This window comes from Motacilla alba, chromosome 23 (genome assembly GCF_015832195.1).
Source record: "Motacilla alba alba isolate MOTALB_02 chromosome 23, Motacilla_alba_V1.0_pri, whole genome shotgun sequence".
Classification (NCBI taxonomy): Eukaryota; Metazoa; Chordata; class Aves; order Passeriformes; family Motacillidae; genus Motacilla; species Motacilla alba.
This window is the reverse complement of record NC_052038.1, coordinates 4,568,509-4,591,757: the sequence shown is the minus strand read 5'-3', so window position 1 is coordinate 4,591,757 and position 23,249 is coordinate 4,568,509. Positions and strand designations below refer to the sequence as shown.

Genomic DNA, 23,249 nt, shown 5'->3' with positions numbered 1-23,249 from the left:
CCGGGCTGGGCCGCGGCGGCGCGCGCGGATGCGTGATCCGGCGGGGATCTCGCGAGATTTGCGGTGTGGGCGGGGGCACCGTGAGGGACGGGGACGATCCTGAGGGACCGGGGCGAACCGTGAGGGACAGGGACAAACCTGAGGGACTGTGAGGGACCAGGGCAAACTGTGAGGGACAGGGACAAACCTGAGGGACTGTGAGGGACCGGGGCGAACCGTGAGGGACAGGGACAAACCTGAGGGACTGTGAGGGACCAGGGCAAACCGTGAGGGACAGGGACAAACCTGAGGGACTGTGAGGGACCGGGGCAAACCGTGAGGGACAGGGACAAACCTGAAGGACCGGGACAAATTGGGACAGACCTGAGGGACAGGGACAAATCTGAGGGACTGTGAGGGACAGGGGCAAACCGTGAGGGACCGGGGCAAACCTGAAGGACAGGGACAAACCTGAAGGATAGGGACAAACTATGAGGGACAGGGGCAAACCTGAGGGGCTGAGAGTGACAGGAACAGGGACAGACTGTGAGGGAGGGGGACAAACCTGAGGGACTGTGAGGGACGGGGACAAACCTGAGGGACCAGGACAAAGTGGGAGACACAGGGACAAACCTGAGGGACAGGGACAAGCTGTGAGGAACAGGGACAAACCTGACGGACTGGGAGGGACAGGAACAGGGACAAACCGTGAGGGACGGGGACAAACATGAGGGATTGTGAGGGACAGGGACAAACCGAGAGGCATCTCAGGGGTGACCATGCCTTGAGGGGCGGCCAAGCTCTGGCTCTGTCATAGATCAGCCCTGTCCTAAACCCCCACCTGTCCAGCTTTAGGCCTCACGTGGGGAGCCTCCCAATGTTTTTGCTGCTTTATTTTAAAAAAAGGAATGCTGTGATGTTTTCCAAGCTTGTTTGCTTCTCTGTCAAGTATCCTCAAGTAATAAATTGTGTGGTAAATAAACTTGTTGAAAGATGTTGGATAAAAATGCTTTTAGGTGTGTGAGTTGCAATGAACTTTTTTCACACCAGGGTTTGGCATTTTCTGGGAGTTTTTTTTTTAATAGGAGTTGGTTTGGAATGGAATTGAAATCCATCCAGTGTTCCTGGGTTGACTCACTCCCAGAGTCCCATTATGTAGCTTAAGTATATCTGCCCACAAAAGAAGAAAAAGAACTATTTTACATATCTGGGAGGCCGCAGAGTCCTGATTGTTCACATTGTGGGAGAAAAATATTCCTGAAATCCACTTAAATAAAGGAATTAGAGATGATTTTTCTCTCTGAGTGGAGACTCGAGGCAGCTGATAAAAAAAAAACCCCAAAAAGCAGCACCAAGGAGAGGGGAAGCAAGGGCTGCCTTGACATTCCCCTCAAATCCATCACTTCTGGAACAAGATCCAATGGGAATAACGAGGGAAATTGCTGAGGGGATTTGTATTTCCACCAGAGGTGGATTTTTACTCCTTTTAAACTTTTCCCTGAAGCCGCAGAGAGCTGGAGCTGCCCCAGGAGCTGCTGCCTCGTCCCCAGCCCCTCACCTGGGAATGGCCATCTCCTTTCCTGCAGGGATCCCATCCCAGAGATCCTCCGGGACAGTTTCATCCCGTGGATCCTCACAATTCCACGGAGGAACCCAAGGAATTTATTCCCACCCGTATAAATATATTTGTGTGTTATTATCCATGGTAGGAATCTCTGCAATTCTGCTTTCATTGATTCATTATGTCAATTAATACATCACTAAAGTAGCTTTTTGGGATATCCCTGGCCGTGCAATCCCAGGGATCATCCAGGGACATTCCAGTGCATCCTCCCTCAGCACAGCGAGATTTTCTCCTGCCATCCTGGAGCTGCTTCGAGCCAAAGTCTGCGCCCTGCTCCTGCCAGCTCTCCCAATTCCCAGATTTCCTGGCTGCAGGACACACTGAGAGGTGATTCATGCTTGCCTCTCCCGTGGAAAAAAATCCCCTTTTCCTTAGGAGTGACTCCATCTTTTTGCCTCCTCATTGTCCTTCTGGTGGCCCAATTTGCAGCCTGGCCAAGTTTCTTTTTTTAATAGCGTTTTTAATATCGTCGCTCAGGTTATAAAAATAAACCCCTTGAAATATTGTTTGGGATGAGAAAGGAAAGTCAGATCCCACGGGGCTGCTGCACTTCCACTCACCCTTCCCAAAGCTGATGGCTTGGTCTGCCCTGCTAGAGGACAAAATCCCGTTCCCCGCAAGCACGGGGATTTGGGATTTGTGGTTTTTGTGGAAGAAATGGAGGAAATGGGACAAATTTCTGTGTCCTCCGTGGGCTGGGAGCTCGGCTGCCCCGGAGGCTCCGTGCTGGCACTGCAGTGGGAAATGTCTCGCCGCGAAATTCCTGCAGTTTTATTGGAAGTCTTGAGGCTGAGGCCGCTTGCAAGGCAGCCAAGAGAAATAAAAGTCGGGATCATGGAGCGGTTTGGGTTGGAAGGACATTCGGGATCATCCAATTCCACCCTTCCCACTATCCCAGGCTGCTCCAGCCTGGAACTGAACCCTTCCCAGGATGGGGCAGCCACAGCTTCCCTGGACACCCATTCCCACCCTCACGGCTGCTCCACTTTGGGGTTTTTTTGGTTTTTTTTTTTTAATTCCCAAATTTCTGAGCCATTTGCTTCTGTTTCAGCACCGAGGCCGACGATCCATCCCCACAATTCCCTGGAAAACGCCTCATTTATTAATTAATTACCCAGCACTGCTGCTGCCGCCGCCAGGCCCAGCTGTCGGAGCACCCAGCTTGGATCCAGCCCCTCTCCAGGGATTTCTGGACAATCCCCCCTTGCTCCTCCTCCTCCTCCTCCTCCTCCTCTTGCCGCGGATCCTTTTGTGCGGTTTCCTCCCCACCTGCTCCCTTTCCCAGCAGCAATGGATCCATTGTCTGGAGCTGCTCGCCTTTTCCCACAGGGATTGCAGCTCCGCAGAGCTCCCTGTCAGCCTGCCCGGAACGTGGAGGAGCCAAGGAAAACAAGAAACAGGGAAAAAAAAAAAAAAAAAGGAAAGGAGAAAGTGCTTTTGCAGGAATTTGGTGGCGCTTTGATGAGTTTGGACTCATCCAGCACCTTCCACCTGCTCATCCCATCCCTCCCGTGCTTCCCACTGCACCCCAGAGCTGGATTTGGGAGCCGTGGATTCGTTTGGCACCGAGGAAAGTCAGCTCCGAGCAGGCTGGCCCTTCCCAGCTCAGCCCCCGCCATCCCCCGGGATTCCCGTTCCAGCAGCGCTCTGGATTTATCCCAAACAAGCTGTTGCTTTGGGGCAGAAATCCACAGGCACGGGAAAACCTGGAGATGAATTCTTTCTGGACATGGACACGCTGCTTTATGGATCTGCAGGGAAAAGGGGCCATTTAGGGCCAGGTTTTGGGGCCTGACCCTTTGTGTCACATTCCCAGCTGGAAGTGCCACCTCCCACCTGGTGCTTGTCCTAGCTGGGATGATCCATATAATATTTAAGGATATTTAAGGATATTTAGGAATATATCTGTGCCTGGACAGTGATTTTTTTTTAACCCTTCTGCTTTGAAATGAAACCCCTGGGAAGATAATTTGACCTATGGGTGTTGCCAGAGGATTCCCGGGGAACCCAAAATTCCTGAGGGATGACCCAGGGTCAACTCTGGCCTTGTGGGTCCCCTTTTGTGCTCAGGTTTGAGCCTGTGTCCTGGGAAATTTTACCTTTTCTGCTCCAGATGGGAATTCCCAAAGGAATTGATTCTCTCCCTCAATCTCCCAGCCCTCGTTTCCTAAGGAAGAGCTGACAGGAATCAGGAAATCCCCCCAAAACTTTAGGATCAGCACTGGGAGCTGACTGGGAGGCCTCATTCCCAACATTCCCACTTTGCTGGGGAGAGGATTTCCCAGGAAAGCTCCTCCTGCCCAGTTCAACCCCCTGGCTGTCCCAGTATCCAGCTGGCGAGCGCTGGTGACCCGATTGCTCCTGCCAGGAGATTTCCCAGCGGCTCCACACGGCTCCTGCTCCTGCCAGAAGTGGGACACGGCCTCCAGCAGGGAGCAGGGAAGGAGCTGACCCAGCTCCAGCAGCTCATCCCACTGGGCACTTCCAGAGGGGCCAGGGCAGGGACTGGGACCACCCCAGGGCAGGGTTATTCCCCACTGGGGTTCCCAATCCTGCCCCTTTCCATAACCCTTCTCCAGGTGCAGCTTCTCCTTCCCTGAATGCAGCTGCGGGACCTCCAGAGCAGCCTCAGAGCCTCCAGGACAGCCCCAGGATCCTTCTGGGAAGCCTCAGTCCTCTGGAGAACTCCAGGAACATCCTGGAAAGTCCCAGGATCTCTTGAGGACACCCAGGATGCCTCAGAACAGCTCCAGGACCCTTCTGGGAAGGGTCAGTCTTTTGGAAAGCTCCAGGACACTCTTGGGAATCCTCAGCAGCCTCCTGGGAAGCCCCAGGATGCCCCAGGACAGCTCCAAGACTCTCCAGAGCAGCTCCAGGACCCTTCTGGGCAGCCCCAGAATTCGCTGGACAGCCCCAGGATGCCCCAGGACAGCTCCAGGATCCTTTTGGGAAGTCTCAGTCCTCTGGAAAACTCCAGGATCCTCCTGGGCAGCCCCACCACATCCCTGGAAAGCTCCGGGATGCCCCAGAGCAGCTCCAGGACCCTCCTGGGAAGCCCCAGCACCTTCCTGGGCAGCTTCAGGACATTCCTGGCAAGTTCCAGAATGCTCCAGAGCAGCTCCAGGACCCTCCTGGGAAGCCTCAGTCCTCTGGAAAGCTTCAGGACCTCCCTGAGAAGTCCCAAAATCTCCTGGGAAGCCCCAGGACTCCCAGAGCAGCCCCAGAGCCCCAACATCCCCTCCCTTTCCCTGTGTCTCCATCCCCATTCCCTCCCCCTCTCTCCAGGATCCATCCATGGGCGTTTTCCACCCTATCCCGAGGAATGGCAGCTCGGGGCACCCACGGGGGCTGCAGATCCCGGGGTCACCCTCAGAGGCTCCCCCACATCCAGCAGGATCATCCCCGGCCCCACCCTGAGCCGAGCCTGGCAATCCTCTTAGGGCAGTTTGAGCGGGATAATCGCGTTAAGCCGCCCCGTGGTGCCGGCACAAACCCAAAAGGGAAAGCAGAAGGTGCCGAGGAGCCGGCAAAGCCGAGCTCCTTAAGGAATTAAGAGACATCGGAGATGGGAGAGCTCTGATGGGATCTCGGGACAAGGCTGAGCTTTGGGGTTTGTCCACCCAGGGAAGCAATTCCCAGGAAATTGGTGCCTGGAATCTGCAGCACCAAAGCCTTCCCGGTGTGAGGTTGGTGATCCCAAAAAAACCAAAGGAAGCAAAAAAAACTTCCAACGGAACTGAGAACTCCATTGCTGCGAAACTTCCTATCATCAAAAAGCAGCTGGGAGAAAAAATCCCACAGAGAATCTTTTAGGGACGTTGTTGTTGTTATCTCTTCCCCCCCGACAATGTGCTCCCAGGAGTGGCACTTCCTCCACAGAGCTGGAAATTTCATGGAATAGCCTTCCCTGCTGGGAGAATTCCAGCCGGTTTTCCAAACTCTTCCTCACCAAGGCCCCTCTGGACAACCTCCCTCCTCCCTGAGTTTGTTTATATGCTTTGAATCCCGTTAGGAAACCATCTCCCTCCTTCAGCGCTGGTTTATCCAAGTTTCCATATTTAGTTCTTTCAGCTATTCCTGTTCCTGAACCAGCTTTCCTGCCGGGACCTGCTGCATCCCAGTTTTTCCCTCCAGCAGCTGCCACGGGAGGGAATTATCCCACATCCTCCCTGCACCGATGGATGCTTGCACTCACTGAGCCACCCCGATCCCAAATCTCTCCCCAGGCCCTAATCCCGAGATTTGGGATGGCAGCCCGAGGTGCTGCCCATGGGATGGGGAGCTGGGAATTGCGGGATTTTAGGGAGGGACAGAGTTAAAGGCGGTGAAGGAGGCTTTGCTCCTGGCACGTGGCTCCATGTCAGCCGGCAGAGGCAACGCAGGGAGAGCGCCGGGAGGGAGGAATTCACCCCGGAGGAATTCACCGGGAGCAGGGAGACGCTGCCTGGAGGGAAATCGGTGCTTGGATCCCGGCAGCCAAGGTGAGTCCAAGGGCAGCACTGGAATTGGCACCTCCGCGCCCAAACCTCCTCCCTCGCCGGGATCCAGGGCACCCCAGTGTCCCCACGGTGTCCCCATGGTGTCCCCACGGTGTCCCCATGGCTGCTCCAGAGGGATGGAGCTGGAGGTTGGAGCTCAGCGGGATCGGCCGCGGCGCTCCGGCTCAGCCCCGAGGTCCCGGGGGTCTGGCTGGGGACTCTTGGGGTCCAGGGCACAGCAGAGGGGTTGGCAGCTGCTCTTGGGGTCCAGCTGGGACAGAAGGGGCGGGTGGCAGCTCCAGAGTCCAGCTGGTGGCTGGAGGGTCCAGCTGGAGGGTTTTGAGTTCCAGCTGGGGGGTCTGGCTGGGGGCTTTGGGGTTTGTTTGATGGGTGTAGGGTCCAGTTGTTGGATGTAGGGTCCAACTGGAGGCTCTCGGGGTCCCGTTGATGGCTGTAGGGTCTGGCTGGGGGCTCTTGGGGTCCGATTAATGGGTGCAAAGTCCAGTTGATGGGGGTAGGGTTCAACCTGAGGCTTTTGGGGTCCAGCTGGTGGGTGTAGGGTCCAACTGGAGGCTCTCGGGGTTTGGTTAATGGGTGTAGGGTCCCATTGATGGGTACGGGGGGCAGCTGGAGGCTCTTGGGGTTCAATTGATGGCTGTAGGGTCTGACTGAAGGGTGCAGGCTCCATCTGGTACCTCTTGGGGTTCAATTGCTGGGTGTAGGATCCATTTGGTGGCTCTTGGGGTTCAATTGCTGGGTTTAGGGTCCAGCTGGTGCCTCTTGGGGTTGAATTGCTGGGTGTAGGATCCATTTGGTGGCTCTTGGGGTTCAATTGCTGGGTTTAGGGTCCAGCTGGTACCTCATGGGGTTCAGTTGCTGGGTGTAGGATCCCTTTGGTGGCTCTTGGGGTTCAGTTGCTGGGTTTAGGGTCCAGCTGGTGCCTCTTGGGGTTCAGTTGCTGGGTGCAGGCTCCATGTGGTGCCTCTCGGGGTTCAACTGCTGGGTGTTGGGTCCAGCTGGTGCCTCTTGGAGTTCAGTTGTTGGGTTTAGGATCCATCTGGTGGCTCCCAAGCTCTGATTAACGGGTCCAGACCCCGGCTGAAGGCTGTAGGGTCCAGCTGGAGGTTTTTAGGGTCCAGCTGCTGCCTGCAGGATCTACTCGAAGGCTGCAGGGTCCAACTGGAGGCTCCTGGGGACCGCCCGCTCCTTCCATCATCCCTTAGGCTCCACCTGACGGCTGCACGGTCCCGCCGCTGCCCTTTGGGGTCCGGCCGCCCCCTCCCCTCGCTCAGCTCCCGGGCCGGTCCCCCGGGAGGTGCCGGTGCCTCTCCGCTCCGCCCGGACCGTCGGGGCCGGGCCCGGGGCTCCCCCGCCCGCCGCTCCCAGCAGCCCGCCGGGGCCGGGGGAGGAGCGGGCACGGGCGGCGGCGGCGGCGGCAGCGGTGAGTGCCCGCGGGGTGCGGCGCTCCGGGACGGCGGCGACAACCCCTGGCTGGCCCCGCGGCCACCGGGCCCGCACCTGCCCCGGAGCATCCCCGGCCGGCGGCGGGGGAGCGGGGAAGGTGGATTTGGGGATGCCCGGCGCGGCTGCGCTACCGGGGAGCAGCGGGATGCGCGCTCCGGGAGCTCCGGGAGGAGGGATGGAGGGAGACGAGGGGTCTCGACCGCCGTGGGGACAACGCCGGGGGTCCCCCCGTGCCCCGCGGCTGCCGGCGAGGCGCGCCCGACACCCCAAAATCATCGCCCAGGCTCTGAGCCGGGATGCGAACCCCCAAAATCATCGCTGCGCCGAAAGCGGGGGAGCTGCGGCCGCGCTCCCCCCGTTCCCGGCGGCTCCCCGGAGCCTCTCCCGGTGCGGGGCGGGCAGCGCTTCCCGGCCGGCGGCTCGGCACCGGGAGCGCCTTCCCGTGCCATCCATCATCCCGCTGAGAGCCCGTTGACGTCAACCCCGTCCCGTGCCCGCCGGTCCCAGCGCCGGGAAAACCGGGATAGGGACCGGGAGAAGCGGGGAGGGTCCTGGCGAGGGTCTGCCCCGGGACATCGCACCGGGCTCGGCTCGTCCCGGGCTTCCCGGCGGCTCCAGCCTGGGGTTTGTGCGTGGATTTGCCTCTTCCTCGATCCAGAGCCTCCTCCGCCCTCCGTGGGGCTTGGGGCAGGTGCTGGGGTCGGTTCCGGAGGGAAAATTGTTCAGGAAGGGGTGAGGAAGAGTGAGGCCATGCCCTGGGATGGGCAGAGCTCCTGTGCTGCTCCCCTGTGCCGCAGCCGGGGGGACGACAAGTGGGGACAGCCCGAGGGCAGCGTGGCCATCACCCTGGCACCCCAACGGGCTCAGGCCTGGCTGGCCACAGGGTCCCCTCCGTGCCCCAAAATGGTCCCCAGGGCCACTGCGTGGGAGCTGGCTTTGAGGGAGGCCCTCACGGGAGGTGGTGGCTGTGAGGGGCTCTGTGGTGGCAGTGCCCATTCCCGGGGGTCTGAGGGGCTCTGTGGTGGGCAGTGCCCATTCCCGGGGGTCTGAGGGGCTCTGTGGTGGGCAGTGCCCATTCCCGGGGGTCTGAGGGGCTCTGTGGTGGCAGTGCCCATTCCCGGGGGTCTGAGGGGCTCTGTGGTGGGCAGTGCCCACCCTCAGGGGTCTGGGACCCACAGGCAAGGGGCTCCCGAGGCTGAACCCCATCTCTGGGTGCCCAGGGAACATCCCGGGGCTGCGCTGCTTGTTTCCATTGTGAGCTGGGGGTGGGAGGCTGCGGATCCTCCAGGAGCACGGGATGGGCTTTGCTGCCAGGCACGGGAGCCTGGGGCTGTTCTTCCACCACAGGATGAGGGAGCACCTGCCCAAACCTGCCCTGGCTGCATCCCCCCAGCCATTCCCAAACCATCCCTGCCTGGTCTCCTGGCTGCTCCCAGACCATCCCTGCCTGATGTCCTGATTTCTCCCAAACCATCCCCGGTTTCATCCCCTGGCTGCTCATGAACTGTCCCTGCTTTCATCCCCCAGCCATTCCCAAACCATTCCTGCCTGATCACCCTGACCATTCCCAAACCATCTCTGTTTTCATCTCCCACCCGTTCCCAAACCATCCCTGGTTTCATTCCCTGGCCATTTCCAAACTGTCCCTCTTCTCATTCCCTGGCTGCTCCCAAACCATCCCTGTGTCCATCCCCTGGCTGCTCCCAAACCATCCCTGCGTTCACCCCCTGGCTGCTCCCAAACCATCCCTGTGTTCACCCCCTGGCTGCTCCCAAACCATCCCCGGTTTCATCCCCTGGCTGTTCCCAAACCATCCCTGTGTCCATCCCCTGGCTGCTCCCAAACCATCCCTGTGTCCACCCCCTGGCTGCTCCCAAACCATCCCTGCGTTCACCCCCTGGCTGCTCCCAAACCATCCCCGGTTTCATCCCCTGGCTGCTCCCAAACCATCCCTGTGTCCATCCCCTGGCTGCTCCCAAACCATCCCTGTGTCCATCCCCTGGCTGCTCCCAAACCATCCCCGGTTTCATCCCCTGGCTGCTCCCAAACCATCCCTGGTTTCACCCCCTGGCTGCTCCCAAACCATCCCCGGTTTCATCCCCTGGCTGCTCCCAAACCATCCCCGGTTTCACCCCCTGGCTGCTCCCAAACCATCCCCGGTTTCCTCCCCCATCCATTCCCAAACCATCCCTGGTTTCAGCCCCTGGCTGCTCCTCAGCTCTCCTCTCCAGCCCCAGTTCTCCGTGTGCCCGTTTCTGCACCGACACCTCCCCAGGGCCGCTCCCGCTGTGCTCACACCTCTCTCCCTCTGTTCCATCTCCGACATCCCTTTGTGAGGCCAAACTCCTGCCACCTCCCACACTCCAGCCTCTCGCTTTGTCCCCATTCCAGCCTTTGTGGGACAGGGACAGAGGGTGACATTGCGGCAGCTTGGCCCCAAATCCGAGGGTCAATCCCTCCCTTCCATCCCCCCCGAGCTGCTGCCATCCCTGGAGCTCAGCTCTCCGTGGGCTCCCAATGCAGCACAGCCCTTTGGGAAGCCTCGCACGGATACAAAATGCAGTTTAAGGTGATGAAAATCCCTAATTTTCCTGCTGATTAAAACTGGAGCTGTGTGACAGCAGCTCTTGGCGTCCCTGTCAAGGCGCTTCAAATGTTTTGTCACCACATCTCCACGAGCAGGGAGAGAGCCTCGGGTAGGAATTATTGGGAAGGGATTGACAGCCCCGCTCCTCTTGCTGCCTGCCAGGATCAGGAGCTCCTTCCTCACCCTGGGATGCTCTGCTGGGAGCCTCCCCAGGCTCCTCATCCTTTCCACGGACAAAAAGACTCCAGGAGATGGAAGTTTCACCCTGGACATTGGGAATTGTGCAGATTTTAGTTGTTGGGTGGTGAAGCAACACCAGAGCTTTTGGCCTCCTCTTCTCACCAGGGCTCTGGGGAGCAGCACCTTGCTGGGATCATCCCGTGTCCCTCATCCCATCCTGTTCCTCCTCCAGGGATGCAGGGGCTGCTGCCACCCCCGGAGAGCCACCCCAGCTCCCTGTGCCACAGCGAGGGGTGTTTGCCGCAGGCTCTGCCCCCTCCTGGCATCGCTCCGGCTCCCAGAACTCTTCCCAAGTTTTCTGCTGATCCCCGAAGAAGCTCGGCAATAATTGTGCAGCCTTAGCAGTTAAAAAAGCAACTTTTTCTGCAAACAAAGCTGCTCACCCCCGGCTCCTGCTGGGCTCGGGAGCCAGCTGGGATCCGCGGGATGGATGTGGCTGGGCAGGGAATGTCAGATCCAGCCAGGCTGTTGGCACATCCCTCTGCTGGATGTAGATTTGGGGACGTGGTTGGGTTCAGTGACCCATCCTGGAGCTGGTGGCTTTTCCCTGGAGAACTCAGGAGCACTGGGCAGGTGCCAGCAGCCAAGGGTGGAACCTGAGGGATTTCAGGCTCCGGAGCTCCTGGAAGGCAAAGGGGTATTTGCCAATGTGGGATGGGGAGCACCAGGGCGATCTGCTGGGTGCTGCTGGAAGGAAATCAGATGTTCCCTGCTGGTAGGAGCAGCAGAAAGCCGGAGCTGAGAGCAGCCCTTCCCCTGGAGGAAGCAGCTCCATGAAATATTGATGGGATTCACACACAGCAGCCGAGCCGTGCGAGCTGCATTGCAGAGCTGGGAGCCGGAAAGGCAGCGGCAGCCGGAACGGGAAAAGCTCCTCTCCACGTTCCTCTGTGCCAGGGAGACCAGCCCCAGCCCTGGCACGGCCCTGCCAGCCCTCGGTGCCACCGGGACGAGGGTTGGGATCTGAGTGGGGTCATCCCATTCCAAGCCCATCCCAGGTTTCTTGCATCCCCATGGAGCTGCCCCAGTTTTTGGGGCCACACAGCTGCAGCGTCCCACTGCCCACGGTGGCAGCTCCTGCGTGTCCCCAGCGAGGTCCTGCTCTGTCCCCGAGGTGGCCACAACCAGCACCGAGGTGCCACCAGAGCAGATTATCCACAGGCTGTTCTGGATTATCCCCAGGATGAGTGGGACCATCGGGAATGCCCGGTGCTTGCCGCAGTGTCCCCGTGGCTCTGGTGGCCACTTGGGCTCAGCGGGCGCTGGCTGTCCCCCAGCCTGGCCATGCCGGGTGCCTTTTGCTCCTCGGATTCCTTGATGTTGCCAAGGAAACGCTGGGATTCAGCACAGATCTGATTTAACCGGGCGCAGACGTCACGCAGGGACACGGGGGACAGGGACAGCGTGGCCAGGGCGCAGCCTCTGCTGTCCTGCAGCCCCTTCCCCTCCGGGAAGGGCTTGGGCACGGATGGCCTGGAATTCCACTCCTGTCCCACCTTCCCAGTGGCAGATGGGCACAAAGTGGCTGCAGGAGGATTCTGTGTCACGCTGGTTCCCCATGGAGGATCCCACTGGATCCTCCTGGAGCTGTGGCATCCAGAGATGGACACATCCTTTGGGATTGGGCATGGAAAGGGAATTGCCACGAGCAAGGTGTGTTTGGACACAGCAGGACTCAGGAAGATTCCCATGGGACATTTCTCCTGTGTCGCTGCTGCCTGGAGACCCCATGCTGGGCTGTGGCTCCCAGTTTGGATCCCACTGGTGCTCCCAGCCTGGGTCCCACTGGTGCAATGGATTCCACTGGTGCTCCCAGTTTGGATCCCACTGGTGCTCCCAGCCTGGTGCTCCCAGCCTGGATCCCACTGGTGCTCCCAGCCTGGATCCTACTGGTGCTATGGATTCCACTGGTGCTCCCAGCCTGGGTCCCACTGGTGCTATGGATTCCACTGGTGCTCCCAGTATGGATCCTACTGGTGCTGTGGATCCCACTGGTGCTCCCAGTTTGGATCCCACTGGTGCTCCCAGCCTGGATCCCACCGGTGCTCCCAGCCTGGATCCCACGTGCAGGGGCAGATGGAGGCATGGAGAGCACCTGAAGGAACCCCAGCTCTTTCCAGGCTGGAGGAATGCCATCCCACAAGAGCCATAGCCAGGTCACTGGAAGAGCTGAGCCCTTGGGGACATCCCGGGTCGGTGTCACCGCCATGCCATCACACCCCGAGCTCTCCACCCACACCACGGCCACCAGCGCTTCCCATCCTGAGGAAAAACCAGTCCAGGCTCCCATCCCAGCACCTGCCCTTTGGAAAACCATCCTGAGCAGAGCCACCGTGTGGGATTTGCTCCAGGACCTTCCTCCTCTTCCTCCTCCCTTGCTCAACCTCGCTCATCCAGCAGCCAGGCCTTTTCCAGAGGCTGCTCCTGTGGGATCCCTGAGCACAGCCCCATCCAAACTTCCCAACTTTTCCAAGGAATGGAGCGCATTTGGCTCCATCCTTTAATTTTAAGCTGATGCAGCAGCAATAACGCTGCACCTGCAGCAAATCCCAGCCAGGACAGAACTTTGCTAACCTGCCTGAGCCAGGAGAAGCTGAATTCCAGGACCTGGAGTTCCTCCCAAATTCCCAGCTCACGTGCACCCAATTATAGCCCTTGTTGGGCAATTAAAATTATACAAGCAGCTGCCTATCAAAGCTGAAGCAATTAATTAGAATGAAATACTTTTAGGGGAAATAAGCCTTGCCTTATTCCCCAGTTCCTGGAGGAGCAGGTGTGTGGGAGCTGGGATGCTGCAGCTTGTCCTGGTGTGCAGGGCCTCAGAGGGGCAGCTCTGGCAACCTTTTTATTCCCAAAAAAAGCTGATTTTAGGACCTACCTGCTCCAGACATCCACAGTTTTCAGTGCTCTCCCTCCAGGCTCGAGGCAGCCCCAGCCTCAGCAGGGGACAGGAAGAACCTCCTGCCCCACTGCCGGGAGTTTCCAGCCCCGTTTTTCCCTTGATGGTTTTGAGGGAGCAAACAGCTCCCAAAATCCCTCTGCCTCCTTCCCTGGCAAGGCAGCATTCCCAGCCACCCCCACCGTGCTCATTTAGCACCTTCCTCCTCCTCCTCCTCCTCTCCCACCTGTGTAGGGGCACCTGCAGGGCTGCTCCCTCCTCCTCCAGAGCTTTTCCCAAGGCACCCATTTTTCCTACCAATATTTTGCCCCTCATTCCTGTTTCTGTGCCGTATTTGGGGCCAGCACTGCCTCCCAGCCCCGGGTTGTCCCTTCCCACACCTGCAGCCCCCCTGGCACTGCCCGGTCACCGAGCTCCATCCCCTCCTGGGGTCACCTGTGACCCCCAGTCCTGCCTAGAGCCCCGCTTTTCCCATCCCTGCCATCCCCACGGCATCTGGAGGGATCCAGGGGGGTCATCAGCTCCCTGGGTGCCAGCCCGGGGATGCTCCCAGCACATCCCACCCCGCTGGACCACTGTGGCCCTGCTCGGGGCTGGGAGGAGAACTGGGTCAGCCGTGTAACCATGGAGATGCTGAGGGAGATGCTGAAGCAGCGCCAGCACAGCCCCGGCTCTCCAGAACCCTGGAAAGATTCACCCGCCCTGGCACCCTCCGGATCCGGCCGGGATGGGGCTGGGAAGCTGAGCCGAGCCTCCTCCTCCTCCTCCTCCCCGGCGCAGGGCCGGTAAGACGCCTCCATCTCCTTTTTTCTTTGAATATTTTTTTGGGGGTGCCACGAGCGGGGAGGGGCAGAGCTCGGCCCCCGCCATCCACACGCAACAGGGATCCCGATTTTCCTGCCGCTTGTGCTCATCCATCGGGGATGCTCCAGCCATGACACGGCTCCCGGCGCTGTCCGCGGGCTCCGTGCACCCCTCGGGCTCCGGGTCTGGCTCGCCGGGGAACTTCCCGGCGCTGCCGGTGGTCGTTGTTTCCCGCAAGGACGGAGCGTGGTGGCGGTGAGCGCTGCGGGGGCTGCGGCGCTGCCCCGGGAGCTCGGAACGCGTTCCCGTGGCACGGCTGGGATGCGGCGTCACGGTGGATTGCTCGGAGCATCCCCGCTTGGGGATCCGGGGATAAAGCCACGGAGGGGAAGGGGAAATGGGTGTTGGAAGGGAAAGCTGCTGCGGTTCCCCGGCTCCCCCCGCGCTGCCGGGAAGGGGGAGCCGGGGTTGGGGCAGCAGCGGGCTGAGGGGGCTGTGGTGGCATCAGGGGGGCTGTGGTGGCATCGAGGGTGCTGTGGTGGCATCAGGGTGCCGTGGAGACATCAGGGATGCCACGGCCATGCCAGAGATGCTGTGGCCATGCTGAGGATGCTGTGGTGGCACCAGGGATGCTGTGTTTGTACCAAGGATGCTGTGGCTGTGCCGAGGATGCCGAGGCATCAAGGGTGCTGTGACCATGCTGAGGGTGCTGTGGTGGTGCTGAGGATGCTGTGGCCATGCCAACGATGCTGTGGCCATGCTGAGGATGCTGCGGTGGCATCAGGGGTGCTGTGGTGGTACCAAGGATGCTGTGGTGGCATCAGGGGTGCTGTGGTGGTACCAAGGATGCTGTGGTTGCATCAGGGGTGCTTTGGCTATGCCAGAGATGTTGTGGTGGTGCTGAGGATGCCGTGGCCATGCTGAGGTGGCACCAAGGATGCTGTGGCTGTGCCAAGGATGCTGTGGCCATGCTGAGGGCACTGTGGTGGTGCTGAGGATGCTGTGGCCATGCTGAGGATGCTGTGGCCATGCCGAGGGCACTGTGGCCATGCCAAGGATGCTGTGGCCATGCTGAGGATGCTGTGGCCATGCTGAGGGCACTGTGGCCATGCCAAGGATGCTGTGGTGATACTGAGGATGCTGTGGCCGTGCCAAGGATGCTGTGGCCGTGCCAAGGCCAGCTCAGCTGTGGCAGCCACAGTCTCCAGCACTCAAACCCAGTCTCCAGCCCAGCTCATCCCAGCACCAGGCACCCCTGAACCCCCCAGCCAGCACCCGCTCTGGGCAGAAACAGATTGTGCAGAGAGATACGGGGTAAAATCACGGGCAGGGGAAAGCAAATCCTCCCTTCGGGCTGAGGAGCCGCTCGGCTTCCTTTGCAGTGGATTATCCCTGTGTGTGTTGCATTGGAAATGATCCCATTAGCGCTCTGCTCTCCTGATCTAATTTGCTCCCACCAGAGCCTGGTGCTCTCCGGGCGGCTGGAGCGGCGAGTGGGGAACAGCAGCAGGAGCCCTTTGTGTTCTCCTGGCCCTACGGGGGTGCGTTGTCACAGGGATTTCTCACCTGGAGCGTGGAGGGGCCTGGGCTGGGCCTGGCTGAGCCCTCGTGCAGAGGGATTTGTGTTTGTTCAGGCACAGCCTAAGCCAGGGTTGCTGGTGGGGAAACTGAGGCACAGGGCGCAGCGGGAAGTGTTTGGGATCCATTCCCTGTGTCAGGGGCATCCTAAGGGAAAACTCAGGGATTGCAGCAGGTTTGGAGCCTGAGAGCGGCGGGTGGCATTGGGAAGTGTCATCCCAAAGATCCCCAAGGCAGCAGATCAGCCCTGACCCCTCCTCGAGGAGGTGCTGGACGTTGGCACGGGGCTGTGATGGGGCAGATCCAGAGCTGGGAATGCACCTGGTGCCAATGGCTCCATCCCTCTGGAGCTGGGATCCATCCCACACCGATGGCTTTATCCAAGGCTCCATCCCTCTGGAGCTGGGGGTCAGTGCTGAGCCCCCCCTGGGGCACCAGGAGTGGGGGCAAGGCCGTGGGTCAATGCCTGGGCACAGCCAGGAGGGAAAACCCCAGCCAGGAGAGAACTAATTAATGATATTAATGACTAATCACCCAGTCACCCCTGCAATTGATAAATGCACGAGTTCAGCGGTTCTGGAGCTGATCCCACGGCTCCTGCCAGGTCTCATCCATGATTCCCATCAGGTCTCATCCCAGCCGTGGAGCAGCAGAGCTCCCACCCTGCCCCACTCCCCATCCCTCTCTCCTGAAAGGGAAACATTTTTCCAGGCGCTGCCTCCATCCATTATCGCAAAGTGGCTTCACTTGGCCTGCAGTTAATAATTCACCTTTCCCTGGAAGATGGATGCTCCATCCCGCTGGAATTTAAATATTCATGGCCAAGGGAAGGCAGCAGGGCCGTGTGGGAGCTCTGGCATCCCCCCCTGGTGCTGCCATCCAGGGATTCCCAGCCCATTGTCTGCAGCAGGCTGACCTGGACACGCTTTGGAGAAAGGGATGTGCAGGGAAAACGTGGCTGGATGGGATTTTGGATGTCCTCAGGGGTGGATGGGGCTGTACCCAAGGGACCCCTCATCCCTGGCCGGGCAGGTTGGTGGCACTCAGAGCCTTCTGCCCATCCAGGTGTCTCCTGGATGTTGGGAGAGGCCGGATCCTGCAGGGCTGGATGTTCACCCCAGGGGTCCTGACCCCTTCCTGCTGCTCCCACCGGTGGGGAAAAATCTTGGAATATACTGAGATGAAAGGAACTCACCAGGATCACCCAGTCCAACCCCTAGCCCTGCACAGACACCCCAAAATCCCACCCTGTGCATCCCTGGCAGCGGTGTCCAAACCCTCCTGGAGCTCTGGCAGCCTCGGGAATGCTCCTGAGGGAGCCTGGGGCGTTCCCAGCGGGAAAAACCTTTCCCTAATTTCCAGCCCTCAGTGGGTCGTGCCACCTGAATTTCCGGGATTTGCCAACACTTCGATGGCACCACCCATCCCCGCGGGGACGCGCCAGCGGTGCCACAACCTCTGCCACAACCCCTCAACGTCCCCAACTTGTCCCCAACTTGTCCCCGCAGCTGATCCCGGGCAGCAGAGCCGGTGCCGGTGCCGGCGGGCGCGCTGACCATGTTCAACGGGGATGCCAGCTCCTCATCTGCCAGGAATGTGGTGCGCAGCTCCAGCATCAGCGGCGAGATGTACAGCCTGGAGAAGAGCGCGCGCGGCAGCGCCGACTCCGTCTCCGTCACCGTCACCGCCAGCAAGAAGCGACGCTCCAGCCTGGGCGCCAAGATGGTGGCGATCGTGGGGCTGTCCCAGTGGAGCAAGAGCACCCTGCAGCTCAACCAGACCGGTGAGAGGCCGCCCTGATCCCCTCCTGGGCTTTGAGGTGGCCACCAGTCGTGCTTTGGTTGCCCGCGTGTGGTGGAGGCGTCTAAAAAATGGCACCTGAGAAATGGCGCCTGAGAGTGATACCCAAAAATGACACCCCAAAAATGGCGCCTAAAAATGACACCTGAAAATGTCACCCAAAAAAATGGCACCCAAAAATGGCACCTGAAAAGGACATCCAAAAAAACAACACCCAAAAATAGCAGCTGAAAAATGGTGCCTAAAAATGACACCCAAAAAAACGACAACCAAAAATGGCACCCAAAAATGGCACCCAAAAAAAGGACACCCAAAAATGGCACCTAAAAATGACATCCAAAAAAACGACACCCAAAAATGGCACCCCAAAAATGGCACCTAAATGTTTATATTATAATAAGGCATATTATATAATATATATCTATAATATAATATAATATATAATATATAATATATAATTATATTATATTATATATGTATATTATACGTTGTATATTATATACTATATATTATATGTATAATATAAATACATATAATATAATATATAAGGCATATATTATAATATTATAATATAATAATAATAATGATATACATGATATAATTCTAACAGCTTCAATCACTCCCCAGTTAATATTTCCCTGAATTTTAAGGCTGTTCCAGGGAGCTGCCAGGACCGGGCAAACCCTTGCGTGGGGACAGCCCCAAAGGAGCAGGACAAAGCTGGCGATGCCACCGCTCACACATGGTCACACAGCAGGGCCTGGGGACAGTGCCAGGGGTGGCCGCTCGTGCCACCCTCCTCCTCCTCCTGCTGCCATCTGCCACCGCCGGGGACACGTGGCGGGGAGGGGGGTGGAGGAAAGGGGACATCAGGTGGTGCTGGGGCTGTGCCCACACCTGTGGCACTGCAGATTGTCCCCTCTGGCATGGGGACAGGGGCAGAGAGGTTTTGGAGGCCAAGGGGTTGTGCCCACACCTGCGGGTTCTTGTCCCCTCTGGCATGGGGACAGGGATTTTGGAGGACAAGGGGACGGAGAAAGGGGACGTCAGGAGGCTCTGATATCGTGGATTGCTGTCCCCTCTGGCATGGGGACAGGGGCACAGGGGGGTTCTGGAGGCCAAGGGGACATCAGGTGGTGTTGGGGCTGTCCCCACAATGTGGCATTTTGGGTTGTCCCTTCTGGTATGGGGACAGGGACATGGCAATTTTGGAGGCCAAGGGGACATCAGGCAGCGTTGGGGTTGTGCCCACACCTGCAGGTTGCTGTCCCCTCTGGCACGGGGACAGGGGCACAGGGAGGGTGGAGAAAGGGGACACCAGGAGCGTTGGGGCTGTGGCACTGTGGGTTCCTGTCCCCTCTGGCGCGGGGACAGGGGCACAGGGAGGGGACATCAGGAGCGTTGGGGCTGTGGCACTGTGGGTTCCTGTCCCCTGTGGCGTGGGGACTTTGGAGGCCACTGCACGGTGCCAGCTCCTGTGGGGTGAGAGGGGCAGGTCTCGGCTGCAGAGGGGACACTCAGCCATGCAAAGCCACGGTGACATCGGGACAGAGCGAGGCTGTGGCAGATGGAATGGGGACACGGGGACACGGAGCCAGCCCGTGGCTCTCTCCTGCCGCACCGGGGAGTGTCCGTGCAGCATCCCGTGGGAATTCACCCAGGGAACGGCGCAGAACCGCCTGGAATGATGGCAAACAGGAAGGCAGGGAAGGGCTGGGGGCAGGAGCTGGAGCTGATCCCCTCTCCGGTTCCAGAGGGGGGCCCCAAGAAGCTGCGCAGCACCATCCGCAGGAGCACCGAGACCGGCATCGCCGTGGAGATGAGGACCAGGGTGACCCGGCAGGGCAGCCGGGAGTCCACGGACGGCAGCACCAACAGCAACAGCTCCGACGGCACGTAAGGAACGGGGCAGGGATCGGGAAGGGCGCCGGGACCGTGTCCGAGGGATGCTCCATGAAAATCCGTTGCAGGTTCATCTTCCCCACCACGCGGCTGGGAGCAGAGAGCCAGTTCAGCGATTTCCTCGACGGGCTGGGGCCGGGGCAGCTCGTGGGGCGGCAGACCCTGGCAACCCCCCCGATGGGTGAGCAGGGGCAGCGCCCAGGGAGCTCCGCAGGGAGGGAACGGGGTGGGGAGAGGCCGCGTTTCTTCCCAGGGCTCCATCCCAGAACATCGCGGGATGTTTGGGAATGCTCTGCCCTATGCGGGGGAGCAGGGCTCAGGGCAGGGCATCCCTGAGAAGCAGCAGCTCTGCCTTTTCCCGAGGCTTCCTCTCCCCAGGGCTTCCGTTTCGAGCATCTTGGAGCCGAACCCTCACCTTTTGTCCCTCTTTTCCCCTTTGAAATCCCAAATGAGGATCAAAAGTTGCGCCCTAAGTCTGAATTCCCAGGCAGCAGCAGCGTGTCCCCAGCTGGGGACACACCCCAAGGTGGCCCCCTGATCCTGCCGGGCTGGAGATGCTGGGAATGGGAAGAGCTGCCCGGTGTCCCCTGTCCTGTCCCTGTCCCTGTGGTACTGGGAGCTGGTCCTGAATAAACCCCAGAAGGAGGGAAGTTCAGGAAAAACGAAAGGGAAAAGGGGAAAGGAAAGGGGAGAGGGGAAAGGGGAAAGAGGAAAGGAAAGGAAAGGAAAGGAAAGGAAAGGAAAGGAAAGGAAAGGAAAGGAAAGGAAAGGAAAGGAAAGGAAAGGAAAGGAAAGGAAAGGAAAGGAAAGGAAAGGAAAGGAAAGGAAAGGAAAGGAAAGGAAAGGAAAGGAAAGGGAAAGGGGAAAGGGAAAAGGGGAAAAGGGGAAAAGGGGAAAAGGAAAATGGGAAAGGGGAAAGGAAAGGGAAAGGAAAGGGAAAGGGGAAAAGGAAAAGGGGAAGGTGTGGTTCGACCCCTCAGAGTTCCTGGCTCCTGATCCCTCCTGTCCCAGCCTCTCCTTTTCCTGGGGATCACCCAGCCAAGGCCCAGCCTGGGTCAATCCCAGCCTTATTCCCATCACGAGGGATAAAACCCCAGGGACAGGGACGGAGCTGATGGGGAGGAGGGTCTCCCAGCCAGATCTCTCCAAGCTCCTTCCCATCCACTGAGCCCGCAGTTCCCACCAAACCAGGCATCCAGTGGGACGCTGGGTGTGAGGATGGGGGTGCCCAGTTCCCGCTGGTGATGAGGGCACGGGGCTGTGGCTGTCCCCAGGGGCAGGTGACCATCAGGCAGGGCCCTGAAGGCGTGTCCCCCCCTCGCAGGCGATGTCCACGTCGGCATGGCTGACCGCAACGGGCAGCTGGAGGTGGACGTGATCCAGGCCAGGGGACTCATCCCAAAGATGGGCTCCAAGTGCATCCCTGGTAGGTGGCTGTGGAGGAAAGGGGGCGGGTGCCGTGCTGGGATCGTGCCAGGATCCCGCTCCATGTCCCTGCTTGTCCCTGTTTCCCACGGCAGCCACCTATGTGAAGGTTTACCTGCTGGAGAACGGCGTCTGCCTGGCCAAGAAGAAGACCAAGGTGGTGAAGAAAACCTGCGACCCCTCGTACCAGCAGCCCCTGCTCTTCGAGGAGAGTCCCCAGGGCAAAGTCCTGCAGGTGGGCAGGGACACCTTCCCCTATCCCAGGTGGCTTCAAGCTCCATCCAGCCTTTCCTTGGGCACTGCCAGGGGTGGGGCAGCCACAGCTTCTGTGGGCTGAGATGCCCTCCTTGGAGCTGGGATGTTCTCCTTGAGGTCTGGGTGCCCTCCTTGGGGTCTGGAATGCCCTGCCTGGGGCTGGGATGCTCTCCTCAAGATCTGGGATGTTCTCTTCAAGGTCTGGGATGCCCTGCTTAGGGTTGGGATGCTCTCCTTGGGGTTGGGATGTTCTCCTTGAGGTCTGGAATGATCTCCTTGAGGTTGGGATGCTCTCCTTGAGGTCCGGGACATTTTCCTGGAGGTCTGGAATGCCCTGCTTGGGGTTGGGATGCTCTCCTCGGGGTTGGGATGGTTTCCTCAAGTTTGGGATGCTCCCCTCAGGGCTAGGATGGTCTCCTTGAGTTGGGGATGTTCTCCTCGAGGTCTGGAATGCCCTGCTTGGGGTTGGGATGCTCTCCTTGGGGTTAGGATGCCCTCTTTGGAATGCCCTGCGCCAGGACCTCCCCACCCTCACAGGGTGAGGGGAGCAAGGCCAGGGATCCCCAGAGCCCTTCCTGCCAACCCTCAGACCTTCCCAAGCCCGACCACAGCAGGGTTTTTCCACCTGGGCACGATTTCCCCAGCACCCCCAGCTCCATCACCCCTTCCCTGCCCGCAGGTGATCGTCTGGGGCGATTACGGGCGCATGGACCACAAGTGCTTCATGGGGATGGCCCAGATCATCCTGGAGGAGCTGGATCTCTCCAGCGCCGTCTCGGGCTGGTACAAACTCTTCCCAACCTCCTCCCTGGCCGACTCCAGCATCGGACCCCTGACCCGCCGCCTCTCCCAGTCCTCCCTGGAGAGCTCCACCAGCCCCTCCTGCCCGTAGAGGCTGGGATTGGGAAGGAGACATCCAAGGAGACCTTGCAGAACTGGTCGTGGAGAGCTGTAAATATCCTTTTTTTTTTTTTCTTCTTCCTTTTTTTTTTTTAATTTTCAATCTCCTTCCCCCACAAAAAAATCTGCCCTGGACGCCCTCCCTGGGAAGGGAGAGGGAGCGAGGACCGGGTGTGAGGCAGGGGGGAAGGAGAGGTGAAAATTCCCTCCGAGGGCTGCGACTGCCAACGACCCCAGACTGTTCCCAGACCTCGTCCTGGAAGCTCCCAGCTCTCTCCCAACCCTGCTGGGAGCAGCCCAGTCTGGCTGAGGACGAGGTTCCTTTTTCCTGCCACTCCCTTTCCCTGCCTCCCAGGAAAAGGTGGCTTTCCGAGGGGAGAACCCCACCGAACTCAGAACAAATCCAACTCAGCACTATTTTTGTTTTCCAAGGAATGTAGCATCTTCTCTTATGTAGCTTTGCCACGTGCTAACAACACACTCACTGCAATATCCAAGAGAACTCCGGATGGACCGGGAACATCTGCCAGTCTCATCCCGTTTGGTCGCTTTCCCAGCACTTTTGGTGGCCATTTCCCTGCCTTTTTTATATTTTTTTCCCCAATTTTTTTTTGGTTTTTTGGGTTTTCCCGGGAGCATGTAGCCTGTGACCATTGCCAAAGCAAGAGGGGACAGGGAAAGGGGCGCCGGCCTCCCCTCGGTGTCCACCGGGCTCCTCCTCGTGTCTCGTCCGGCCAAAACCAGACCCAAAGGACAAACTCTGGGAATGCCTGGTGGGAGGCGGGAGAAGGCGACCCAACGGAGCGGGAACACCGGGATCCTGGCGGATCAGCTGCCTCCCAGCCCCCTCCTTCCCAGCTGGAGGGCTGGGATGCTCTCCTTGAGGTCTGGAATGCTCTCCTTGGAGCTGGGATGTCCTTCTTGAGGTCTGGAATGCTCTCCTTGGAGCTGAGATGTTCTCCTCGAGGTCCGGAATGCTCTCCTTGGAGCTGAGATGTTCTCCTCGAGGTCTGGAATGCTCTCCTTGGAGCTGGGATGTCCTCCTTGAGGTCTGGAATGTTCTCCTTGGAGCTAAGATGTCCTTCTTGAGGTCTGGAATGCTCTCCTTGGAGCTGGAATGCTCTCCTTGGAGCTGAGATATCCTCCTTGGAGCTGAGATATCCTCCTTGGAGTTGAGATGTCCTCCTTGGAGCTGAGATGTCCTCCCTGAGGTCTGGAATGCTCTCCTCGGAGCTGGGATGTCCTCGGAGCTGAGATGTCCTCCTCAATGTCTGGAACACTCTCCTCAGATCTCAGATGTCCTCCTTGAGGTCT

The 23,249-nt window shown here is 59.1% G+C and overlaps 1 protein-coding gene across 4 annotated transcripts; it reads left to right on the top strand.

Annotated features, from left to right (window-relative positions):
* The first annotated feature begins 5,426 nt into the window (after window positions 1-5,426).
* Window positions 5,427-23,086, top strand: RIMS3 (regulating synaptic membrane exocytosis 3). Of its 4 annotated transcripts, none has more exons than XM_038160576.1 (7): window positions 5,427-6,084; window positions 17,162-17,436; window positions 19,208-19,349; window positions 19,424-19,536; window positions 20,680-20,781; window positions 20,876-21,015; window positions 21,715-23,086. In XM_038160576.1, exons 2-7 carry the CDS (start codon window positions 17,211-17,213, stop codon window positions 21,925-21,927), a joined length of 936 nt encoding a protein of 311 aa, XP_038016504.1. In that variant the 5' UTR covers window positions 5,427-6,084; window positions 17,162-17,210; the 3' UTR covers window positions 21,928-23,086. The 4 variants fall into 4 exon arrangements, with proteins under 4 accessions (XP_038016504.1, XP_038016503.1, XP_038016500.1 ...); XM_038160575.1 differs by lacking the exon at window positions 5,427-6,084 and adding an exon at window positions 7,464-7,522; XM_038160572.1 differs by lacking the exon at window positions 5,427-6,084 and adding an exon at window positions 13,879-14,056.
* Window positions 23,087-23,249: the final 163 nt, after the last annotated feature.

Coding starts and splice junctions, on each gene's coding strand:
- RIMS3 (XM_038160576.1), top strand. CDS start 17,211: ATGTTCAACGGGGATGCCAGCTCCTCATCTGCCAGGAATGTGGTGCGC. Junction 19,350..19,423: donor AGCAACAGCTCCGACGGCAC/GTAAGGAACGGG, acceptor AATCCGTTGCAG/GTTCATCTTCCCCACCACGC. Junction 19,537..20,679: donor CCTGGCAACCCCCCCGATGG/GTGAGCAGGGGC, acceptor CCCCCCTCGCAG/GCGATGTCCACGTCGGCATG.